The 26148-nt window shown below is 46.1% G+C and overlaps 1 protein-coding gene and 1 long non-coding RNA gene across 2 annotated transcripts; one reads left to right on the forward strand and one right to left on the reverse strand.

Annotated features, from left to right (window-relative positions):
* Positions 1-1600: 1600 nt before the first annotated feature.
* Positions 1601-17398, reverse strand: LOC4333410 (UDP-glucose 6-dehydrogenase 2-like). The gene is made up of 2 exons (NM_001418362.1): positions 17145-17398; positions 1601-3314 (listed from the first exon to the last, which is right to left on the reverse strand). The coding sequence occupies exon 2, from the start codon at positions 3238-3240 to the stop codon at positions 1792-1794; it is 1449 nt and encodes a 482-aa protein (NP_001405291.1). The 5' UTR covers positions 3241-3314; positions 17145-17398; the 3' UTR covers positions 1601-1791.
* Positions 13281-16419, forward strand: LOC136355855 (uncharacterized). Its single transcript, XR_010740379.1, has 3 exons — positions 13281-14410; positions 14980-15053; positions 16150-16419. It is a non-coding gene; the product is annotated as an uncharacterized lncRNA (long non-coding RNA).
* Positions 17399-26148: the final 8750 nt, after the last annotated feature.

The raw sequence follows: 26148 nt of genomic DNA on the forward strand, positions 1-26148 counted from the left end.
ATAAAATATATATCACTCCATAAATATGCAGAGCAAATTTAACTTCTACAAGTTACAACGAAAAGAACAAAATAAACTGAAAATAGTTATCTATCGTACATTCGCAGCTATATTTGTTATTTTTGTTACAACTTGTAGAATTTAAATTTTAACATGTTTGTGGAGTGATATATTTCATATTAATATATCTTACCAAAATTTTCTAAATTTTTTTATGACTATTTAGTTGGCATGCAAGAAACAAGGGATATCCATTCGAGAGATGAAATCACTTTCGCAGGTAATAGATCCATCTTGCTTCTCTTCTCGATCGAGGTGCTCTCGTTCGGTCCTTGTTCGATCGGGGCCGGCTGCTAGCTGAGATCGTAAGAATTAAGATCTTGAGTTCGATCGTAAGCTAATTAAGCAAGGAGGAAGCTAGGTTGGCGTGGCGGGTTTATAAAACGTTGAGTTCCGGCCAGCTAGTTCACTTCAGATTCGGATTCGTATTGGATTGGTCAAAGAAAAAGATACGTACTTCACAAAACTGAATAGTGAGTAGGTTAATGAGCATATCCGTATGTGTTTGTTTCGAAAATGCTTTCGAAAATCCCCATTTCCTCTTCCTCTACCTCATCTCCTTTCTCTAATTTTATGATTCACGTTGTGTCGGAGAGGATCCAATCTCGTGGAAGCCCAAACTCGTCATCGCCGCCGTCGCGAGGAGGAGACAGGTGGAGACACGAGAAGGAGGCTTACGGGTGGGAACCGCAGGCAGAGGCGGCGCCGGAGAGGGCCTCAAGCTCCCTGGTAGCGGCTGCAGCGCCATGAAGATGCTCTTTGCGGAGTGGAGCAGAAGGCACCATCGCTGGAGAGGGCTCCGAGATCGCCGGCAGTGGCAGAGCCACACGAGGGGTAGGCTTTGTGGATGCTGTGCCGTGAGCAGGCTTCGTGCGAGGTTGAGCGGAATGCGTCGTGGCCGGAGAGAGCTCCAAGCTAGCCGGCAGTGGCAGCACCGCCGTGGGGAGGCTGGACATGAGACGGGGTGAGACGTCACTGGCGTATATTGGTGCAGACGGGTAGGCTTTGTTGCAGTACATTGTTTCTTTTTGTTGCATTTGGTTTGTCTTAGAGTGTTTCACTCTATTTTATTGGGACGATTCACATGATGGCTATGTCTTATTTGATGTTGCCATTAGCTTTTTTCAATGTTATATTTGGTTAAAACATTCTTCATCAAGCAATAAAATATTTTTCTTAGTAATGAAACATGTGAAATACTTTTTTTGTTGAAAAAAAATTTACTGAGTAGGAAAACATCTAATAGAACTTTTTCATATACGGTGAAACACTATCGATCGAACGTCCGATCCCTAGTCTCCTCCTATTTGTTTAGAGTAATAACTTACACAAAAAATTTGCTACCTCTGGTCATCAATAAATTTTAATATAAAGACATAATATATTAGTAACAAGAGGGAGTACTATGTTTATTTTAGGATGTAGTAAGTAGTAATTAATGCGAAAAAACCATTCACGGGTATAGAAAAATATTTTTTTGCACGTGTTTGTCGAACCACCGACAACTAAGCACCTGTAGAAATAGAGGTTTTGCGCGATGTTTTAGAAAACGGATAGAGTAAACTAGAGCAAAAACTTATTACAAATTACGGAAGACGCTAGAAGGTTGAATGTGCAATGGATATCACATATAAATCTAACGTAAAAAAAAACCGAAAATCTGTAACGGTGCTACTTCTATGCATGTCCCTGAGAAATCTGAACTGAAGAAAAGAAAAGAAAAAAAAAAGATCAGGCGACGGCGGGCATGTCCCTGAGCCAGTGGTCGAGCGGCTTGCCGATGGAGTAGACGACGAAGCCGATGCGGCGGAGCTTGTCCGGGTCGACGACGTTGCGGCCGTCGAAGAGGAAGGCCGGCTTGTGCATGGCGTCGTACATCCGCTGGTAGTCGAGCCGGCGGAACTCGTCCCACTCGGTGAGGATGCAGACGGCGTGCGCGCCGCGCGCCGCCTCGTAGGCGTCCCACGACACGGCGACGTGCTTCGCCGACGACGGGCTCATCGGCTGCAGGTGGCGCGGGTGGTCCCAGTCGAACTTGTTCATCACTAGGTCGCGCTGCACCTGCTCCTCCGTCACCTGCGGGTCGTAGATGCTGACCACCGCCTTGTCGCCGACGAGCCCCTTGCAGACGTCGATCGCCGGCGTCTCCCTCGTGTCGCCGGTGTCCTTCTTGAACGCGAAGCCCAGCACGGCCACCTTCTTGCCGGCCACCGTGTTGAACATGGAGGACACCACCCGGTTCACGAAGCGGCTCTTCTGGTAGTCGTTGATCCGGATCACCTGGTGCCAGTAGTTGGCCACCTCCGGCAAGCCGTAGCACTCGCAGATGTACACCAGGTTGAGGATGTCCTTCTGGAAGCAGGAGCCGCCGAAGCCGACGCTCGCGGAGAGGAACCTCGGCCCGATCCGCGAGTCTTTGCCGATGGAGTTGGCCACCTCCGTGACGTCGGCGCCGGTGGCCTCGCACAGCGCGGAGATGGCGTTGACGGAGGAGATGCGCTGCGCCAGGAAGGCGTTGGCGGCGAGCTTGGACAGCTCGGCGGACCAGAGGTTGGTGGTGATGATGCGGTCGTCGGGGACCCAGCGGGCGTAGATGGACTTGAGGGCGGCGACGGCGGCGCGGCCCTCGGGCGTCTCGCGGCCGCCGATGAGGACGCGGTCCGGGGAGAAGAGGTCCTGGATGGCGGTGCCCTCGGCGAGGAACTCCGGGTTGGAGAGGATCTGGTACCTGATGTTGCCGCCCTTGCTGTTGTGGGCGAGGATCTTCTCGATGGCCTCGGCGGTCTTGACGGGGACGGTGGACTTCTCGACGACGATCTTGTCGGAGCGGGAGACGTCGGCGATGATGCGGGCGGCGCTCTCCCAGTAGGTGAGGTCGGCGGCCTTCCCGGCGCCGAGGCCGCGGGTCTTGGTGGGGGTGTTGACGGAGACGAAGACGATGCCGGCGTCGGCGACGTGGCGCTCGACGTCGGTGCTGAAGAAGAGGTTGCGGCCGCGGCACTGCCTGACGACATCGTCCAGGCCGGGCTCGTAGATGGGGAGGCGCTCGCTGTTCCACCCCTCGATCCGCGGCGCCGAGATGTCCACCACCACCACCTCCACGTCGGGGCACTTGAGCGCGATCACCGCCATCGTCGGGCCGCCCACGTACCCCGCCCCGATGCAGCAGATCTTCACCATTCTTCTTCACCTACCTACCTAGCTTATTAGCTCCTCCTCTGATCCCGCACGGACAGATCGATGCAGAGCTAGGCCTAGGAGGAGGTGGATTAATTAATGGTGAGGATCGGAAGAAGTATAAATCGTACGTGGAAATGAAATGGGTTTCGGTGGGCTGAGAGTGAATGTAGCTAGTGAGCGATCAACCGCCACTTTTACCGCGCAAGCACTGTGACCACTCCACCACAGCTCCAGAGTCGGCCACTTGCTGTCTTTCGCGCGCGCGGCATTTGTAACCATCCTCGCGGAGGTTGATGACGGCCGGGTCCACCGCCAGCGGCAGGTTCGTCACCTCGAGGGGGAGCACGCGGCGGCTGGGTGGTGGCCCCGACGCCGGCCCGGTCTCATGGTGGAGCAACGGTGCAGTCTCGAGGGGAGCAGCGACGGCCCCCCTACGGGGGCGCGGGGGGGGGGGGGAGTGCAAATTTCACCCCGCGGGTCCATCGGGGCGGGGCCCCGGAATGCCATGAAGTCTACTTCTACTCCTTCAACAGTTGAGGTCCAGTTGAAGCGCACCGCAAGGCAGCCCAAGCCCAAAACGAGATATATGGGTGGAGTGTGGGTCCAGTAGCTATCGGCTGGGCCTAGAGTCAGTGAGAGAGACCTAATAGTGTTGTGCTATAAAGGTCGGCAGTGGAGAGAGAGAGATGGCTTGTAATAGAAAAATATCTCAACTCAATTCAAATCTTCTCTCTTCCTGCTATTAAATTCTTCCCTGAACTCGTCTTCTTCCTTTGTTCCTACTTCCAATCTCTGTCTGAATCATGAATCTCGCTGACTAATCGTGACATTCTGGTATCAGAGCCTCAAATCCTGGAGAAGCCACGCTACACATCTCGGCTGCAGCTGCAGGTGGAGGCGATGGAAAGCAAACCATCGATTTCGGCAAGGTGCTTGTCCGGATCCAGGAGTCGCTCGTAGTGTTGAATCGGGCTCAGGTTGAGACACAAGCTGCCATCGTCAAGCTGGATCTAGGCATGAACAACTGGAGGCCACAAGTGGAGGAGGCCGTGCAGGAGCTGCGAGAGGAGGTCGGCGAACTTCGTCAGCAAGTTGATCTCCTCGGCAAGGCGGTGCAAACTTCTACGGCGGCATCTTCCCCTCGAGTTCCGTTGACGGATGAGGAAAGGAAGGCGTCGCTGCTTCCCACGCCCGCTTCGCCGACGAAGGAGACGACTGCAGCGGGAGGAGCAGAGAAGTGGGCCAATGGCCACCGCGCACCACAAAATTTCCGGGGAAGGGCATCGGGGGTGGTCACATCCCTGGTCCTGACTCCGATCAAGAGTACGTACGATGCCACCCCCTCTCATCTTAATTTTGCTGGGAATTGGGAGAGTGGTGAGGGAAATTTTGGGACGCAATTTTGGGAAAAGTCCTTCAATCATCGAATGCCTAAGTTGGATTTTCCGATTTTTGATGGTTCGGACCCACAGGATTGGCGTATGAAATGCGAGCATTATTTTGATGTTTGCGATACATCTCCAAATCCGTGGGTACGAATTGCCACCATTTATTTTCGAGGTAGAGCAGCTTCCTGGTTACATTCGTCTCGTGCTCATGTTTGTTATCTAGGGTGGGCAGAGTTTTGTGGTGCAGTAGCGTGTAAATTTGACATAAACTTGCATGATTGGGTTTTGGGGCAATTGGACACCATAAAGCAGTTAGGCACAGTTCAGGAGTATTATGAGAAATTTGATGAATTAGCCAATCAGCTCTTGGTTTATGACCTAGCGGCTAATGATAGATATTTCACTCATAAGTTCACCAATGGGTTAAGAAAAGAGATTCGGGGTGCAGTTATACTTCATCGGCCTCGCGACCTCGAGACTGCTTTTGTTCTTGCTTCATTACAAGAAGAGGAGATGGCTAAGAGTCCGACTGATTTCAAGCGTTATGATGGTGGTGCACCTACTCGAGCTCAGGTCAAAAGAGCTTATCCTTTGCCGTTGCCACCACCCCGACCATCTGGTAGTATTGAAGCTAAATCTGATGGAGTCAAGGCTGTACCATCCCCTGACAAAATGGCTACTCTTCGTGCTTACCGCAAGGCTCAAGGATTGTGTTATATCTGTGCAAAGAAATGGTCTCACAATCATAAATGTGCTAATTCTGTGCAACTGCATGCGGTTCAGGAGGTGTTTGCCCATTTGCAGGATCCCCAGGACAGTGTTTCAGCTGATATCTTAGATGTCGAGAGCCCTGCACGGTCAGAATTAATGGTTGTCTCTTTACTTGCATTACAAGGGGTGGAATCTGTGGGAACTATGCGAATTCTGGGCTATGTTCAAGGTTTTGAGGTGCTGATTTTGGTCGATTCGGGTAGTTCGGTCAGCTTCATTAGTAGCAAATTGGCTACTGGATTATCAGGACTGCATTCTCTTCCAACTCCACTGAAAGTGCAGGTGGCTAGTGGTGGTGTCTTACACTGTGATTCGATTGTGACTCAATGTGAATGGTTCACGCAGGGATACACTTTTCGCACTGACTTGCGTGTGCTTCCCTTGACCAGTTTTGATATGATCTTAGGCATTGATTGGTTAGCTACCCATAGTCCAATGACAGTTGATTGGTGTAACAGAGTTCTAACTATCAGTGCTCACAGGCAGTCCATCACTCTGTGTGGAATCAAACCAGCAGTAAATACTTGTGCTTTAGCCACTCCTAGACAGATGCAAGCATTTGGAGATCGTCATGCAGTGGCCCATCTAGTGCAACTGTGTGAATTGTCAACACCAGTTACAGTCGAGCAAATTCCTGAAGTGGTCCAGAAGGTATTGCAAGATTATGCAACTGTCTTCGATAAGCCTACTGGTTTGCCTCCTTCGCGACCATATGATCACACCATTCCCTTGATTCATGGTGCTCAACCAGTGAATGTGCGACCATATAGGTACACACCTGCTCAGAAGGATGAGATTGAATCTCAAGTTCAGGATATTCTCACTAAGGGAATAATTCGGCCTAGTGCCAGTCCATTCTCTTCTCCAGTGCTTTTAGTCAAGAAGAAGGATGGGTCGTAGCGTTTTTGTGTTGACTATCGTCACTTGAATGCTATTACTATTAAGAATAAGTATCCACTACCAATCATCGATGAACTATTGGATGAACTAGCAGGTGCTCAATGGTTTACCAAATTGGACCTTCGTGCCGGCTATCACCAGATTCGTATGCATCCTGATGATGAACATAAAACAGCATTCAAGACTCATAGTGGCCATTTTGAGTTCAGAGTCATTCCTTTTGGCCTCACCAGTGCCCCGGCTACTTTTTAGGGAGTTATGAACAGTATTCTATCTTCCTTGCTGAGACGTTGTGTGTTGGTTTTCGTCGATGACATTCTCATTTATAGCAGAACTCTTCAGGAACATGTTCAGCATTTGCAACAGGTCTTTCAGATATTGGATCGTCATCAACTTAAAGTCAAGAAGAGCAAGTGTTCTTTCGCTCAGCAACGACTCGCATATCTGGGACACATCATTAGCCCTAATGGTGTTTCTACTGATTAGGATAAGATTCATGCCGTTCGCAATTGGCCTTCTCCAACTTCTGTCAAGGATTTATGTAGTTTCTTGGGCTTAGCGGGCTACTACCGCAAATTTGTTCGACATTTTGGCATCCTCAGCAAACCACTCACTAATCTGTTGCGAAAAGGGCAAGTTTTCGTTTGGACTTCCGATAAAGAAGCTATGTTTCAGGCTTTGAAACATGCTCTTGTCTCTACACCAGTTTTGGCAATGTTAGATTTTACATAAGTTTTTGTGGTGGAAACAGATGCTTCTGACAAAGGTATTGGCGCAATACTTATGCAGAATGGACATCCCATTGCGTTTCTCAGTCGTGCATTGGGTCCGCGCCATCAGGGTCTTTCGACATATGAGAAAGAAAGTCTTGCTATTATGTTGGCAGTGGAAAAATGGCGACCTTACTTACAGCATGATGAGTTTTTGATTAAAACTGATCATCGCAGTTTGGCTTTTCTCCGTGATCAACGTTTATCCACACCTTGGCAACATAAGGCCCTGACTAAGTTGTTGGGTTTGAGTTACAAGATCATATACAAAAAAAGGGACAAATAACAGAGTGGTTGATGCTCTGTCTCGCTATCCTGAGAATGCGATTGTTGAACTATCAGCCTTGTCTACTTGTGTTCTAGATTGGATTCAGGAGGTGGTGGCAGGATATCAGCACGATCCAGATGCTGCTAGTAAAGTTCAGACGCTGTGTATTGCTGGTGCTTCTGTGCCTCGTTATACATTGAAAAATGGAGTGTTGTGTTATGATTAGCGAATGTGGATTGGGAACAATGTCAGCCTTCAACAGAAGATTTTGGCCAACCTTCATACTGCTGCTATTGGGGGCCATTCAGGCACTGCTATCACTTGTCAACGGATTAAGCAAATGTTTGCTTGGCCAGGCTTACGTCATTCTGTGGTTGAATTTGTGCAAGCCTGTGAAATTTGTCAGAAGGCCAAATCGGAACACGTTAAGTACCCTGGTATGTTACAACCATTGCCAGTTCCTAATCACGCTTGGCAAATAGTTTCATTGGATTTCATCAAAGGCTTGTCCCGCTATGTTTCTTTCAATTGCATTCTTGTGGTGGTGGATAAATTCTCCAAATATGCCCATTTTGTCCCTTTATCTCATCCCTTCACAGCTTTGGAAGTGGCAGAATAGTATATGCAACACATTCATCGTCTGCACGGCATGCCTCAGTCCTTGATTTCTGATCGGGATCGCATTTTTACTAGTACCTTGTGGACTTCTTTGTTCCAATTGGCCGGAACACAATTGCGTATGATCTCTTCTTATCATCCTCAGACCAACGGCCAAATGGAACGCGTGAATCAGTGCTTGGAAACTTTTCTTCGCTGTTTTGTCCACGCTTGCCCCCGTCAATGGAGTCGTTGGTTGGCATTAGCAGAATATTGGTACAATACATTGTTTCATTCTTCTTTGGGCACTTCACCATTCGAGGTTCTATATGGACACAAGCTACGGTATTTTGGACTATCTATTGACGCTGCTTGCACATCGTCCGAATTATCGGATTGGCTACAGGATCGTATGAAGATGCAAACTCTTATCAAAGAACATCTGTTGCGGTCACAGATTCGCATGAAAGCTCAGGCTGATCTGAAACGTTCGGAGCGGTCTTTTGAGATTGGTGATTGGGCATATCTCAAATTGCAACCTTATGTGCAGCAATCAGTTGTTACTCGTGCCAACCGAAAGCTATCTTTTAGATTCTATGGCCCTTTTCAGATCTTGGCCAAAGATGGCACTGTGGCTTATCACTTAGCTCTTGCATCAAGCAGTTTGATCCATCCAGTAGTACACGTTTCTTAGCTCAAGCATGCTTTAGCGCCAACTGAGTCTGTGCAACCTACTTTGCCCGTCTTGGATTCCAGTGCAGAGCATGCATCTGTTCCTCTTCAGGTTTTGGATCACCGTCTCATTCGCAAGGGCTCCAAGATGGTGGTTCAAGTTCAAATTCTGTGGTCCGGAGAGGAACCTCGCGCCATTACTTGGGAGAACCTCCAAGAAATGCGTCGACGCTTTCCAACTTCAGAAGCTTGGGGACAAGCTTCATCTCAACGGGGGGAGAATGTCACGGAGTCTATTTCTACTCCTTCAACAGTTGAGGTCCATGAAGCGCACCGTAAGGCAACCCAAGCCCAACACGAGATATATGGGTGGAGTGTGGGTCCAGTAGCTATCGGCTGGGGCCAGAGTCAGTGATAGAGACCTAATAGTGTTGTGCTATAAAGGTCGGCAGTGGAGAGAGAGATGGCTTGTAATAGAAAAATATCTCAACTCAATTCAAATCTTCTCTCTTCCTGCTATCAAATTCTTCCCTGAACTCGTCTTCTTCCTCTATTCCTGCTTCCAATATCTGTCTGAATCTCGAATCTCGCTGACTGATCGTGACACGGAATTATGCGGGGGCGGGGGCAGGTGGCTATTCCCACCCGCGGGTACCTGCGGGGCCCCAGGGTATGTAGCCCAGTCGTTAAAATTTGTGCGAAATAGGCCCACAAAGGTCAGCCCAATAGCCCAACATCCCAACAGCCCAGCATAGTATAAAAGAAAGGAATAAGTTCACTTTGGGTCCCTCTATTTCATCCCTTGACCACAAAACCGGGTGCGACCCGTCCCCCAACTTCCGAAAACCGGGCAAACGAGGTCCTTCAGCGGTTTTGAAGGTGGTTTTGGCTGACGTGGCGTCTATGTGTCTTGTTTGACTAGTTCTCCGTCCCACGTGGCATTGATGTGGCGTTGACGTGGCAATTATATATTGGAAAAATAATAAAAATCGTGGACCCACATGTCAGCCATAGAAAAAAAATAATTTAAAAATGGTGGGTCCCACATGTCAGCTAAAAATAAATATGGTGGGGCCCACGTGGGCCCCACATGTCATTCTCAAATGACCAAATCCAATCCTCTTCTTCCTCCTCTCTCCGGCTCTCCCCATCTTCCTCCCTCCTCTCGCCAGACGGCGTCCAACACGGCAGGCGGCGGCGGACCGCGGCAGCGGCGGGCGGCGCGGAGATGGACAGCGCATGGCCGGCGGCGGGCGACGGCGCACGAGGCGTGTGGGGTGGCGGCAGCCATCTCTCTCTTGCGCGCCGCTCACCTAGCCATCCGCCGCCCTTCTCCAAGGTGGTGAGGCCTACGCCGTTCGCCGCGCTCTTGGCCTCCACGTGCCCGGTGGCGATGGCCTGCTTCGCCGCCTCCACCGCCGTGTCCCCGCCCTCGCCGTTTGGAGATGAAAAGGCCCATGATCTTGATACCGACCTACTACTACATCCGCGGCAGCAAGCTACTCTAGCCAGCAACACTAGCAGGCTACAGCAGCCATTGACTTCGAGTTGCTACGGACAAACGAGCGAGCCAGACATCACCCCGGCACCAAACAATAATGCACCCCATTGGATAGCAACGGATACGATTCGATGACGTGCAATAATGGCAGCAGCGACGTCCCGCCGTGTCGTCAGGTCGCCACCGGCGACCAGACGATGTCCTTGAGCTCCGGCCGGAGCTCTTCGCTGCAGAACGACCAGTACTCCATAGTGTCACCGCCATCCTTCTTGACGTCCACCAGGACCACCACGAGCAACGACGGTGCCACGCTGAAGACGTCGATCGGCCGCCATGGCGAGCCGCACCCCGCGCGCGCCGCTCCTCGCCACGCGCGTGGGCGTGGCGCCGCCCGTCGCGAGCGCCTCTAGCTGCGTGACCACGCCGCTTGCCGCCTCCCGTGTCGCGAACCGCGTGCTGCCCGCGCGCGCCGTGGCTCGCCCTGGCGACACGGCGGGGTCATGCTCGAACAGCGACGACAGGTCGAAGCCCTCAGACAGGGAGATTAGGTGGAACCGCGTGCAGACCTCGGGCGGCATTGCCATGCGTGTACCGGCGTCGGCACGGGGTCGGCGATGATGGGGCGCGGGACGGGCGCTGTCTTTCGGAACCACGGCGTCTCGAGAAGGCCAGGGACGGTGATGCGGGTGCCCGGGTTGGGGTCGAGTAGCATCTAGATGAGCTTCTGCCGTAGCGCTGGCTGCCGGACCTCCCCAGATCTGCCTTCACGCGGACCGGTGGTGCTCCGGTCAGGGGGCGGTGCCGACCACGCCCTCCGCCACCGCCGGAGCTCGCCTGCTCCGCCTCCCACCCACGCCGTCCGCTGCCCGGGAAGGGGAGAGAGAGAGGGAAAAGGGAAGAAGAGAGAGAAGGGAGAGGGAAGAAGAGAGGAGTGTGGCTGACATGTGGGGCCCACATGGACCCCACTATTTTAAAATTATTTTTTTACAGATGACATGTGGGGCCACATTTTTTATTATTTTTCCGAGATATAATTGCCACGTAAGCGCCACGTCAATGCCACTTGGGATGAAGACCTAGTCAAACAAGCCACGTAGGCGCCACGTCAGCCAAAACCGCCTTCAAAACCGCCGAGGGACCACGTTTAACCGGTTTTCGTAAGTTGGGGATGGGTCATACCCGGTTTTACGGTCAAGGGACGAAAATCGGACTGGACGACAAATAGAGGGACCTAAAGTGAACTTATTCCTAAAAGAAAATCTGAAGAATCGATAACCCTAAATCAGTTTGGTAGCTCCCAGGCGCCCATTGCGTGCGGCGGCGACGGCGGCGTGGCGGTGAAGCGGAGCGCGATGCTGGCGACCAGAGCGCCGGAGCCCGCAACATCGAGCCGGAGTGGAGCGCCATCGCCGCGCGTTGCAGGTCTGCCATCCGACTGTCCAAGTGCTTGACTCCTGTGGCCAGCTCCTCAACCTCGAGCTAAGCTTGACTCCTGCGACCAGCTCCTCAACCTCGAGCAAAGCTACTAGTATACTGCTAATTGGCTGGCTGCTGCTTTGCTTGTGAGTTGGTAGTTGTGTATTTATCATACATACCACTTAACTACATTAGTACTTGTGTTTATGTGTATTTGGGCATCCGGCTACCTAGAAGGGAATTGCTACTGGGCGAGCGATCGCCCAGGGCGATTGGATCCGAATCCCACTTCCTCCACCTGGTTTCCTTTTTTGGTACCGTAATACTTTCCTATTTTAGTAAATTTATGCATCTAAAGTTTATACACCTCAAATTTACATATCTAAAGTTTAGAGATCCAAAGTTTATAAGTCAAAAGTTTATATATCCGATTCAAATTTAAATTTGAATTCAAATATTTTTTATATATAATATTTCTATACATCTAAAGTTTATACACCTAAAGTTTATAGACCCAAAGTTTATAAGTCAAAAGTTTACATACCCGTTTCAAATTTGAATTTGAATTCAAATATTAGTTTATAGACCCAAAGTTTATAAGTCAAAAGTTTACATACCCATTCAAATTTGAATTTGAATTCAAATATTAGTTTATAGACCCAAAGTTTATAAGTCAAAAGTTTACACCCGTTCAAATTTGAATTTGAATTCAAATATTAGTTTATAGATCTAAAGTTTATAAATCAAAAGTTTACATACCCATTTTAAATTTGAATTTGAATTCAATTTTTTTATGTATAGTATTTGTATTTCTATACATAAATTTTTCCAACTTTGTTTTATTATTTTTTAAAATTATATGGTGTACTGTAGTAAGAAGAGAAGAAGGGGAGGAGAAAGGGAGAGAGAAGGTAGCATATAGGGGGAGGGGTGGGCCGGTGATCGCTAGGCGTCCATTAGCCGTCCCCTACCTAGAATGCATATTACTACTAATTGTGAATTTGTGATCCATTGATTACTGATTACTGACTGGACTAGTAACACCTCATGCCATCTTTTCATTCTTTCTGAGTTGCCGTTCAACATTGGCAGCCTTGTGCACCCCGGGTGATACGGGGGCCCGCTCACCCGCCGGGTCCCCTACGAGGCTAGGGCCGGCGAACGATTTTCACCCGGATGTCCCTGCGGGGCCGAGGGCAGGGGGCAAATGCAGGGAGTGGCGGCGGGGGAGTTCTTATCCAACCCGTCCCCGCCCCGCCCTGTTGCCATCCCTAGGGACGGAGCGGTGGCAGCCCGCCTCAAGGCGGAGCGACGGCGCGCCGGCTGGGTGACTGTAACGCCCCGATTTTCGTTCGGGTTTAAAAATCATTAAATAATGCATTTTCTAGAAATTAAATAAAAGATAAATCAATTTAATCAAGTGAAATAATGGGAGAATTTGAAATTTTCCTTTAAAAATCATTGGCCGGGAATATTTTGTAATATTCTTTGTGCCCTAATGTACTCTCCGGAATTTTCCGTGAATTTTCGGAGCTCGAGAAATAGTTTTAATAGCACAAAGATCATTGCATCAATTAGAATAAAAAGAAAACAAATAAAATTTCCCCTCTTTGTCTTTGGGCCGCTTTCGGCCCAAGATCTTCTCCCCCTCCATCCTCTTGGGCCCGGCCGCCCTCCTTTTCCCCTCCTCCCTTCTCTTTGGGCCATCGGCCCGGCTTGCCCCCTCCTTCGCGCAAGTCTACTTGGCCTCCCCCAACCGTCTCCTCCTCTCTCCTTCCCCCCGAGCCACCGACAGGTGGGTCCCACCTGTCAGGGCCATCCCTAACCTCCGGCTCCCTCAGCCGAAACCGCCGCCACGGCCTCCCCACGTCGCCGCCGATTCCGCCTCCTCCTCCACCCGCGCGCTCGCCCCGACCGCGGGACCGCGTCGCCCCACCTCCTCCACTCTCCTCCCCCACTTTCCCCCTCCAAAACCGGCGCCGAACCACCCCACTTCGCCCACGTCGCCGGAGCCCACTCCGAAGACCGTTGCCGGTCGATTCCGCCCTCCGCGGCCATGATCCCACCGCCCCGAGCCAATAAAAACGATCCCCGTGGTCTCCTTTCCCATTTCCCCAATTTTCCCGAACCCGCTGCACTCCCTACCGCTCTCCCCACGTTGCTCCCGCGCTCCGCCGCTTTCCGGCAAGCTCCGGCTGCACGCCGCCGTCGCTGTAGCCGCCGCCGCGCCGCGCCGCTTGCACCGACAGCTCCGCCGCGTCGTGCCGCACCCCGGCATCCACTCCATCTCCCTCCTCCACCGCCGGAACCACCTTCCCATCGCGAGGCCGAGCCACTACCGCCACACACCGCCTTCAGCCGGCCGCTGCCGCCGCGTTAGTCGTCGCCGCACCTCGCCGCTTGCGCCGTCGGCAACGCCCTGCCAAGCTCTACCCCGTCCTCCACTCCTTTTTCCCCCAAACCACCACCGAAATACCACCCCACCGTGAAAACCGAGCCGCCGCTCTTCCCTCCGTCTCCAGCCGCTCCCCGCCGGCGATACCGACCTCGCCCGGTCGTGCGGCTGCCTCCCACAGCGCCGCCGCTCCGTGCCGCATCCCGGCCACCGGCCCACTCCTCAAATCCACCCCCGAAGCACCATTCCCGCCGCAAACCCGAGCCCCACCACTAACTGCCGCCAACCGGCCGCCTCTTGCCGCCATCCCCATCTACTTCACGCCGCGCCACCGCCTCCACCGCATTCGCTGCATCCCACCGCCCCTCGGCCGTGGCTCCGCCGTGGTCGGGCGTCATCGGAACGCCGTTCTTGTCGCCTCCCGTGCCGACCGCCGCCATCCTTTCCGCCGCCGGTCGCCTCTCCGTGGTCGTCTCGCCGTCGCCGCCCTCGGTGAGCACTCCTCTCCCCTCCCTCTTATTCCCCTTGGCCGGCCGCCTCCCGTGCTTGCGCACGCCGTGCCGCCGCCGCCGGTGGCCGCCCGGCCCGTGTACCGCCGTCGCTTCGGTCCCGGCCGCCGCCGCCGCCAGCTTTGTGTGAGCGCTGGCCAGGCCGCGCCGCCCGGCTGTCCCCAGCCGTCCGATCGGCCTTGGCCGATCTGGGCCGTCCACGTGGTGGACGCGCACCCGAGGCACGTCTGGACCATGTCCACCGTGCGCCCTCCCCCTTTGACTCGCTGATGTGTGGGGCCCGCGTGTCGGCGCCGGCCGCCCCTTGCTGACGTCAGCGAGGACCATTTCCTTTGTAAAAATAAATAATAATTGCGTCATAATTCGATGATAATTCTAGAAATTCATTTAAATGGCTCAAAACTTCTAAAATTCATATCTAATTCATTCGAACTCCGAATTGAGCCATTCAACTTGCAAAATTCATCTAAAATTGAGCTCTACATGTTTGTTTAGTTTTTATGTACTGTTTCCTTGGTTTTTATTAGAGTTTTTCCTCGTTTTGCGTGCCAGCGTGTAGTTTCCGTCGTTTCGGAAGACCGCGGTCGCGAGGAAAAGAGTTCGGAAGATCAAAGTGAAGAAGCAAGGCAAGTCACACATTCCCCTTGAGCATGTTGATCCCAATTTACAAATGTTTTACTGTTTGCAAATAAATATGCATATTTTGCTAATTACATGGGGTCAGGGTATTACCTATCTGCTCGCTTGTGCCATGTTTACTTGATATCTGTTCTTTGTCAACTTTGGGTAATGAATCGACTAGCTCATGTTACTTATGTGACTTAGCTAGAACTATATGCTTAGCCATGCTTAATTACCACTAGCTCAGTTGATGGGATAATTACAGTATTAGACCCTTTTAGTATCAGATTGAGCCGCGTGCTCGAGACATCTGGCCATGCTTCATGGTCGTAATTATCCAACTAAAATGCGACTGAATGGTGGGCTGTGGGTGCATGGTTTTGCTGGTCGCACCCATGGCAGTTAAGGACCGGTTTGCGGGATGCCCTGGAAGAACTTATCGTACTTACCACAAGCCAGCGTGGGCAACGGCTGGGCTTGTAGTGTAGCTTTCCTCTAGCCAACGCATCCAGGCAAGGGTGGGCGTGATGGAGTTTGGATGGGCCCTGCGACGGCCTATGCGGCTTCCGGATTCACCTAGGCACGAGAGGGGACTGCCCGCTGCCTTGCGAGGAGTGGGGGTGAAACCTGAGGTGTGGTGTGCTTGGTTAGAGGGGGTTATGCGAAGGGTCCTGTCACGGCCTCTTTCCGGTATGTCGTGGTGGCATGTCGGCGCACGGAAACGTGTCGTGGGGCTGTGTCTTGTGGGTACAGTTGTACACCTCTGATCAGAGTAAAACTATTCGAATAGCCGTGCCCGCGGTTATGGGCGGTCGACCAGATTCACCGTGATTAGTCCCATCTTAATAAATCGACCCAATACACTGTAGTTCAGGTGGGTTGGTTGGGCCTGTTCAACGTGGGGTAGCGTTGATCAGTGGAGATTCAATATTACTTTAATTACTCAACAGTTTTACTGTTTTGCTCAATAAAGTGTTTTACAACTGCCTTCATGCAAATAGCCACAAACCCTCCTTGTATCCCCTTGCACGTCTGCATCGTTGGTGTGGCTTGCTGAGTACGGTGGTTGTACTCAGTCTTGCTATTATTCCCCCTTTTCAGAAGTGTAGTGCTTCTGAGCTGAAGATGGAGTTAGAGGACCAAGGCTCAGACCCCAGTTGAGTTTTGCCTGTGGAGTGGAGCTGAAGCCCCGCTAGGATTGCCTTTTTCGCTGCTGCTGCTTTTGTTTCGGTGTGAGGACTAAGTGCCTTTTCTGTAAGTATTTTACGCTTTATTTACGTTTGGAACTGTATATTACTTGTCGTTTTGTGTACCCTGGCTGGTCCTGGACAGAGATTTAATACACAAAATAGTCTGAAAATTTGGGCTAAATTTCTGGGCGTGACCCCAACATGTGCGGCGGTCTAGCCTCGTGGCAGAGTGACGGCGCGGCCTCGAACGGAGCGTTGACTCGGTGGCCCCGACACGTAGCGGCGGATAGCCCCAGGGTTTGCATTTTCAATTTCGGTAGGACCAAAATTTACAAAATTTCGTGATTTTCGGCACTTTTCGGATTGAACTTTCTACATATTTTGACTGGATTTAAATAAACTTTGACCAAATTCAACAAACATTTGATAAAATCCGAAAATTTCGGTCGATATATTGATTTGCCGGTGCGGTCCGAAATATAGAACCGAACTTGCAATCACTGGATAGCCCTCGAGGCAGAGCAGGCCCTAGAGACCGGCGGCGGACGGTGAGGAGGATGGCACGTCCTCCTCACCACATCGTTTACCTACCCCTCCCTCGCCAACCTCCTCGGTGTCCTTCCGCATTCCCGACGTCGTCGTTGGTTGCGAACTTTGCAACGACGAGGTCGGCATCCGCAAGGAGCTCACCTTCGATTCTCCTGCCGCGCCACCATCCACTACGACCACCATTTCTTGGGATAAGCCCACAGAGGCGCCGACTGTGGAGGGTGTGGATCTGGACACATTCGAGAAGGAGATGATGGGGCTCACCAACATATTCCCTGCCGGCGAGGTCAGCCTCAACGATTTCATTGCCAAGAACACCCCCCCTCTCCCCAAACCAGCCTAGAAGAATGGGCTTACCAGCGGCAGAATCGTGACGTTGGAGAGGCCGAGGACACCGGAGCTACTGCTGTTCCTCCCTGGGATGGTGGTGAACCCCAACAACACCTACCACATGTACTACGGGATCGTGCAGCGCATCACCAAGATGCCGTCGCCGCTCGTCGTTCGTGTCGTCCTCCCCATCGGCTGCCAACCTGCCGCTCCTCACCGTCTACCGCCGGCTGTTGCTCCTTAGTCCACCACCGGCCGCTGCCCTGGTGAGATGGGAACATAGGGGAAGGGAGAGAGATAGGTGAAGAGATAAGGGTCACTAACAAATGAGCCCCGACATATGCCACGCCAGCAAAAACCGGGAAAATATGATCTATACTGTCAAGAGATTTATTTTGCACGGTTTTAAACACTTGAGGGGTCGATATTTCTGGTATTGGGGATTAGGGGCGTCATACAAACTCGACATAAAGTTGAGGGATGTCAAGTGGACTTATTCAAGGAGAAATGAAAGGGAACCAATATTTTGGCTGCAATCCAGTTGGGCCAGATCAGTGGGATGGGCTTCCGCATACATCAAGAAAACGTGGAGAAGTTGAGAAGCTGCTGTGCTTGGACCGGAATAAGTTTATTTTTCTTCCCTCACCTCTTTTCCTCAGTAGAATTGCATCTCTCAACTGTAAAATAAGGTATAACTCTTCCCCCAACTTTGACTAAATCTTAGTCATTTTTGAACGGCTATTGCTCCAAGTATTATAAACCTAATCACTATCTATCTTCCTCCCATCCTTCCTGATGCACCCACACACGCGCCGTCGATGTTAGGAATCTCTCCTGCTCCTTGGTGTTTATCACAAACACTCTAGTTTTTTTTTTTGCTGTCTAAAAATCATTCGACAGATTTTTCGTAGAAAATCAGTCGGATTTTCAAGCCACCACCAAGTGCGGTTCAAATGAAAACATATCAACGCACGTTAGTCACCGGACGTTAATCACGTCAATGATGCTAGAAGAAAAAGAAAACCAAGCAATTTACATCTACATACATTAATTAACTTACATATGTAATTTTGGTACTTACATATATAACTAGTTGGGTGGCCCGCGCAATTGCGCGGCTAGCACCCAAACAAAATCATATATTTTTCAGTATAATTTTACTTAAAATTTCTTAAATAGCTATCTCGTTGTCTTAAGACTTTGAAAGACCAAATCTTACCATCCCGTATTTCTAATTATATAGTTTTTAAAAGTCACACCAGCTACTACCCCTTACTTCTGTCATATCCTTCTTTATTTGCTTGCTTGATCTACCACTATTTCTATTCATTTCCTTGAAACCTTTAAAAATCAGATCTTATAGTTTTTATAATTTCTAGAAGTCCCATCAAATGTTGTCATTATACTCCTCTACGGGCCGTCAACTTTTTTTTCTCTATATTATCATTGGGATTTTAAAAATCGAACATAATTATTGTTCGGGTTTATTTTTTAATTTCTAAAGTCCCGCTAAACCGTCAGCGGCTTTGCCATTGTTTTCCTTTATGGCACGCCCGCTACCTCCCTTCTTTATCGTTATTAAGATTTTAAAATCGAACATGATTATCATTGTGTTTTTTTTAACTTTTTAGAAGTTCCAAACCTATAAAAATTGGACCTCGTAGTTTTTAGACTTTATAGTCTTTGTTGGTTTCATTTTTTTTATAATTTTTTAGAAGTCCCGTTAAACGATGTCACTATACTCCTCTATGGCCCATCCGCCGCCTACTCTTTATTGTCATTGGGATTCTAAAAATCGAACATAACTATCGTTGGAATTCATTTTTTATTTTCTAGAAGTCTCGCCAACCGTCGGCGGTTCTCCTATACACCCCGCCCACTACTTCTCCTTTTTATTCTCATTGAGATTTTAAAAATGAATATGATTAGCATTGGTTTTTTTTTTTACTTTCTAGAAGTCCCGGCAACCGCCTTGATCGATTGCTTCACGGCCTACCCGTCGTCCTTCATTTCAATCGTTATTAGGATTCTATTTGGTGTTTTATTAACAGTTTTTATATGTCATATCAACCGCCACCACTCTACTCCTTTATAGGCATGTTATTTAATTAATCTCGCCATGTGTTTTAGATGATATTTTCTTTCAATAGTCTTGATTTTTTACCACCAATTTTACTTATTTATAAATGGTATTCCTAGTATTTTTCTTTTTCTAATTTCAGAATTTATTTTATTTTTTCGTATTGTGTTCTTTTGATATTTTTATTTCTTATTTTCAATTTCAGTTGTTTGAAAATTGTATTCCTACTTTAACTCTCTTTTTAATTTGCCTAATTTCGGATTTTATTTTATTTCTTATTTCGAATTTTAATTAATATACTATTAGGTTGTTATATGTACTCTTATTTTCAATACTGCTTATATTTAATTTCGAATTTAAGTTAATTTTAAATTGTATTCCTCCTTGAACTATTATTTTCTTTTTTTATAATTTTGATTTTTTTTTAAATTTTCATTCTGAATTTTAATTAATCTTGTATTGGATTCTTATATGGACTCTTATTTCTTTTTAATTTTGAATTTTAGTTATTTTTAAATTGTATTCCTACTCGAACTCCTCTTTTTTTTTCTTTTTCTAATTTCGAAATTTATTTTATTTTTATTCCGAATTTTAATTAATCATGTATTGGGTTCCTATATGGACTTCTCTTTCAATATTGCATATTTTTAATTCCGAATTTCAGCTATTTTTGATTGTATTTCTATTTAGACTCTTCTTTTCTTTTTCTCCGATTAATGTGGGAATTTCTAGCCTCCACAACGAACGTGGTTATGTATTTTTGGCTTGCTAATTTTTGGCTTGGTTATGTATTTATTGGCATGACAATACTAATACAATTCGGAAACGGCAGAGTTTGATTAGGATTGTTTTGTATTTCAATGTTTCTAAAAGTGATGTAAACACGCGTATTCCTAAAATATTTTCCGTTTCCAGTGTATAGTATGATTAGGTTTTTCTTTTCTTTTTTTTTGTTTTTGACCAATTGTACATTCCGTTTCCAGTAGATTAAGTTTTCCTTTTTTTTTGTTTTAGACCGATTGTCCGATTCCGTTTCGGGTAGTATGATTAGGTTGTTTTTGTTTTTACCGATTATCCGATTCGAGTTTCTTAATATGCCTTTTTTTTCTTCAGTTTTTAACTAATTCTAATCTAGTTCTATTTTTCTTTTTTCTTATTTTTAGGATTAATGTGAGAATTTCTAGGCCATGAGAGCGAACGTGGAGGCTCCTTTTTCTATTACTTTAAAGATATAATAGATAGATTTTGAAACTTATAGTGTAAATACATTAAAATTAAAATTACATATGTAACTTTGGTTACTTACAATGTTTTTTTTAAAAAAATAAAGGTATACATAGTGTAAATGCAGTGCAAGTTTTAAAAAAGTTAAGTACAGAAAGAAAGCTATTGTCTGCTGCGCATGTTGTGGCATCCCGACATCATGGGTTTGATTCCCTATTCTAGCGACATTTTTTTCACTCAATGGCACATGCACGAATCTCAAAGTAAAAATCATGCGGTCAACTAATCAACTGATTTTTTTTTAAAAAAAGAAAATCTGGTGGCGACAGATATGTAGCAATTCCTTTTTTTTCCGTGTGTGGTGGCACACACGAAAGAACACAATAACACAAATATTATTTGTTGACACAAGCCACACACTGGTTCTAGAAGGTTTTCATTTATATAGAGATCGATAAGATACATGCAAGGAATTACACCTAGCCAATCACTCAAGTTAATTACCATGCAAGTAAACTAGTCACATGCCTAACTACCAGCCATGGCAAGCTAGTCTTACGCCACAACGTGTATATGCCATGCAAGGTTCCACTTCTCAGGACATTTGAGTTTTTGCTACAGTGTGGGTAGCAAGCTTGTTGATCAGCAAGCCTTTCCTATCGCCCATGATGATGTGATGACAATAACGTTACGTATCTGCCTATGCGAGGAGCCTTGCTTGATCTTTTAGCTTGCAACTTTCTTTTGCAAGGCTTGTGGTGAATAGCATTTGTTGAACATGGCTTTTCAGTTTTCATAGCCTTGTAGTTTAGGTTTATCATGTTCTGTTTGATGCTGTAGTTGTGGTTTTCGTATAGTTTCTCTTAATTAACTATGTACCGTAAGATTTGGTATCGTTTTCTCCTTAAAATGAGAAAACTTATTCTTTATATAAAAAATTAAGAAAACTTATTCTTTATATAAAACGTCGGCAATAGTCTGACTGTTCTTGAAAAAAAAAAGAACTCCTCAGGACCTATCCTCTCGGCAGGAAACACTTCTTGCAGTTTGCCATGTACTGACCGACTGGCCTCGCCACCGTGACTCAGCTGCATATGCAAGCTAACAGAAAATAAAAATGCTGAGCACAAGACTGATTAATCCAACAGTCGACACTCCCCTACGCGTCCACCTTGCCGATGCTAGCGCAGCACTGAAAATGCCCACTAAACTCCCTATCCTCTTCCTCCGCGCTGCCGATGGTTTTCACCGCGAATGCCCCCGCGAGAGATCGATGTGTGGCCACGAGAGGGAGGCCGGCCGGCAAGTTGATGTGCGCGCGGACGGGGCATGTTATTGGCGTTGCGCCATGCATCTGTACGTGTTGGACCGAAAGTGGGAGCCCAGAAAGGAGAGGGAAACGGCCGGTGTTCCCATGCGATCGATGCGAGCGTGGCGCGGGCCAACGTACCCCACCACCCCCTCGTACGGCTGGGCTGCGCCTCCCGTCGCCGGCAGCGCGTGCGCCACTGTCCCTTGTTCCCCTCTCAATCGATCATTCGTCTACCCGGCCATGCTACTCCCGGCCCGTTCCCATCCAAAAACCAAACCCGCGCTTTTCTCTTTTCATTTCCTTGGCATGATGTGTTATGTTCGAGCTCACATGCATCGCCCACTGTACATCTCTTTCCGTTGCTCTCCTCGCTGTTGCATCCATCACTCGAACAAAGAATATATACAAGCACTCTCCAAGAGTTAAACATGAGCCTGGCTAGCTGCATGTGGCGATGCCATCATCACATCAGGGTCAGGGGTAGAATATGATGGTTTGATGGGAGCAATGATCTTTGGAATATGCAAGGGCCAACAAGGGGAACACATACAGATGCTTGCTTGCTCTCAAAGGGATATGCACATCATTTGCTACTAGCTCAGCTCATGCTCTTTGATTGCTTGGTTTTCCTCCAAACAATAGAGTTTTCTCTGCCCTAAAAAGCCTCGCCCCTGGTGGCCTGTCAGCAATACTCATCACCACGCTCGTTGGATCATGCTACTACTTGCTGACTATATATGCATGCATCCACACACACGCCCCAACGTGTGTGTACGCCTTTGCTTGTTTTCAGTGGAAACTGACAAACGCATTTTGTTCCTCTCATCTCGTGCATCTTTTTCTCACTCAATCTATTCGTTTTTTCTCTTGTCATTGACGACAGTTGACACTATAGGCCCCGTAGGACAACATGGCGACCGAAGATTAAGGCCTGGTTTAGTTGCTAAATTTTTTTCCTTAAAAACATCACATCGAATCTTTAGACATATGCATAGAACATCTATCTATCTATTTCTATTATATACTAAAAGTCCATTAAACTTCCTACAAACACTCTCAAGCCGTCACATGGGATTTCTAAAAACGCTCCTAGATTGCCACGTGGCGTTTTAATATATGAGAAATATCTAGCCCTTGATTTTCACTTAAAAAGGTGGGTCCATTATTTCAGACCATTAGATTTGATTAGATTAAAAAACAAGTTTTTATCTAGATAAACGTACGCCTCCCTCATCCTGACCGATTGCACGCGGGTAATATATGTGCCCCACCTTTTTTTACTCCCCCACCCTTCAGACTTTTTTATTTAATTTTATCTAGAATACCCTACAATATTTTTATATCACCTCATTCTTAATTATGCCATTGACATTTGAGCGTATATTTGATCATTTATTTTAGTATAAAAATTGTATAGTTATAATAGGAAATTCTGAGAATAAAATAAAATATTTGATCCTCGATTTTCACTTAAATCAGATGGACAAGTTATTTTATACATTACATTATATCTATAAAAAAAATATCTTCCAAATCAAAAAGAATATCCTATGTATGTATAAATATATAGTACTATTCACCTGAAGAAAGCCAAAAAGTACTCCATTATTCACCGAATAATTTTTTTTACTACGTGAGATGTAAATTGGCGGGTCCATATTTTAGAACATTAGATTAGGTTAAAACAAGAGTTAGTCCCTCCCTCTCATCTCACCTGCGTGCATGTATGTACAACTGCTTCATCCCATTTGTACACAGGAAAGGTACGTGCCCATCTTTCTTTTACTCCCCCATTTAACCCATTTTTACCCAACAACCTCTACTTTTTGATGCTATTGACACTATTTGGGTGTATATTAGATCATTCGTCTTCGTATAAAAATTATGTAATTATAATAGGAAATTTTATAAATTCCAATCTTCGATTTTCAGTTATTTTATAGCATTAGATCACATCTATTATAAAATAATTCCTCCCAAAAAAAAATCCCACGTACATATAAATACATAAGTACTAAAAAAAGCCAAAAAGAATATCCGGTGTACATATGTTACCCTCCTTTAAAAAACTGCATGGATTTTAAAGAAAATGAATGGCCTAGATTAGAAGGCCACTAACATCTAAGCTTCCTATAGATGCTCTCAAGTCGTCACGTGAGACTCCTAACGGCATGTATAATGTAAATGCTCTAAAAACGCTCCAAATTAAGTTGTCACATGGCTTTATAATAAATTAGAAAAAATCTATAATTTTCTATTAAATTGGTTAATCCATTAATTTTAACCATTAGATTTTTTTTGCGGGGATAACCATTAGATCTCTCTGACACTCAAAAATCCGGTAGCCTCACCCTCCACTATACATCCGCGAGTACGTACTCTCTCCCTCTGGCCACCCTCCAACTCTTCATTTTAAGCTAACTTCTTCTATTATTTAGTTAACATAGATCTATCTTAAGATTTTGAAATTACGTTCATCTGGAAAAAGAATCTATCTCTTCATGGATGTGCACGTACATATGTACGTACCCTCTTTGTTATTTCCTCTTTTTTTCCCTTTTTGGCTAGATGAGATAGAAAATCAATATTCATATTAACTATATTTTAAGTTGTAAAAATACACTCTAATAAATTAGAAAACAAATTCTAGAAAATGTGAGAAAAAAACTAAAATATCTAGCCATCAATTTTTATTTAAATTGATGGATCCGTTATCTCGGACCATTAGATTAAATCCTATTAATAATCTATCTCAGAATCTCCCTTAGCGCACCGACGAGAGAAAGGTATGTACGTATGACTTGTAAAAAAACCGAAAATACATATACAACTGTAACATACATTTAAAAAGATAAAGTGGCAAAAGTCATAAAAATATAAATTACTTATATCATTAAAAACGTACATTTGTTTCCTTCTTCTTCCTTCTCTTCTCCATGTATAGACAAAATTGCAATTATTATTAGTGAAAATAAATTTTAAGAAATTATAACTTTATAAACATAGATTATATATATCATCATATATATGTCTAAATTAGCTCCACAATGTTTGAAAATAAATTTTATATAACTATATAATTTTACCCTTTATATTAACAATATAATATTCTTTACTTAAACCGATGTACTCCCTTCGTCCCAAAATATAACAACTTTTAGCCCTCAAGATTTATCTCAAAATATAACTACTTCTCCACCAACATTCTTTCCCAACCAATCACAACCTTTCACTAATAACCGTGTCCAACTCTAAAAATGCTTATATTCTGGGATGAAGGTAGTACCTATTATATCAAACAATTATTTTATATCAAATTTTTAAAAACACATTGTTTAATATAGATGTTACGTAATTATATTATGTACCAGTAAATTACCAATTTACGGTCTATATTAACTATTTCTTTACATTAATTAATGAACCTAATATTTTATACTATTTTTAATAAAAATATTTTGATGTCGGTTTTCACTTAAACTAATGGACCTATTAACTAGACCTATTAAGGACCTATTAACAAGACTGTCATATCTATCTTTTGTAAAAATAAAAAAAAACTTCTAAAGACCTCGCACGTGTGCACATTTATCTTCTGCATGTATGATGGAGCATCGTACCTGAGATAGCTTAGGTGTTTCGAAGAAAACTATCAAACATGCGAAAAAGAAAAAACAATAGCTTCAAACAATTGCTGATATTTTGCACTACCCAACCAAGCAATTTTGCAATTTGTGTCCTAACAAAAATTCTTTAAAACTTTGGAAAAGAATATGAAAAATTTCAACTTCTACGAAGAGAAAAACAATCCAACCGTTAATCTATCTTAATTTGGTTGTCACTAAATCATGCATCTTCATGAGACGATTCGATCATAATAACTTTGAGTTCCTTGCTATCGCATTTTTTACTTGTAGCAATATTGTACGGTATGTGTTCAAATGGTATACATGATATTTACTCACTCGGTCCAAAAGTCAATTCAAAAGTCACATGACCTTGATCTATCTTCTAAGTCAATCAATGGTTTTCAGATATGCCCGATATATAGTTTGTCCTTATAAGATATAATTTCTAAAGAAACTATAATATTACGTTACAATAGTACGGATGCCCGCGCATCGCGTGGGCCACCTTCCTAGTTAAAAATAAAAACTAATTGCACAGTTTGCATGAAAATCGTGAGACAGATTTTTTGAGTCTAATTAGTTCATAATTAGCCATAAGTGCTACAGTAACCCACATGTGCTAATGACGGCTTAATTAGGCTCAAAAGATTCGTCTCGTAGCTTCCAGGCGAGTTATGAAATTATTTTTTTCATTCATATTCGAAAACCCCTTCCGACATCTGATCAAACATCAAATGTGATACCTATTTTTTTTTTCGCGAACTAAACAAGGCCTACGGACAGGCA

This window comes from Oryza sativa, chromosome 3, assembly GCF_034140825.1.
Source record: "Oryza sativa Japonica Group chromosome 3, ASM3414082v1".
NCBI classification, from domain to species: domain Eukaryota; kingdom Viridiplantae; phylum Streptophyta; class Magnoliopsida; order Poales; family Poaceae; genus Oryza; species Oryza sativa.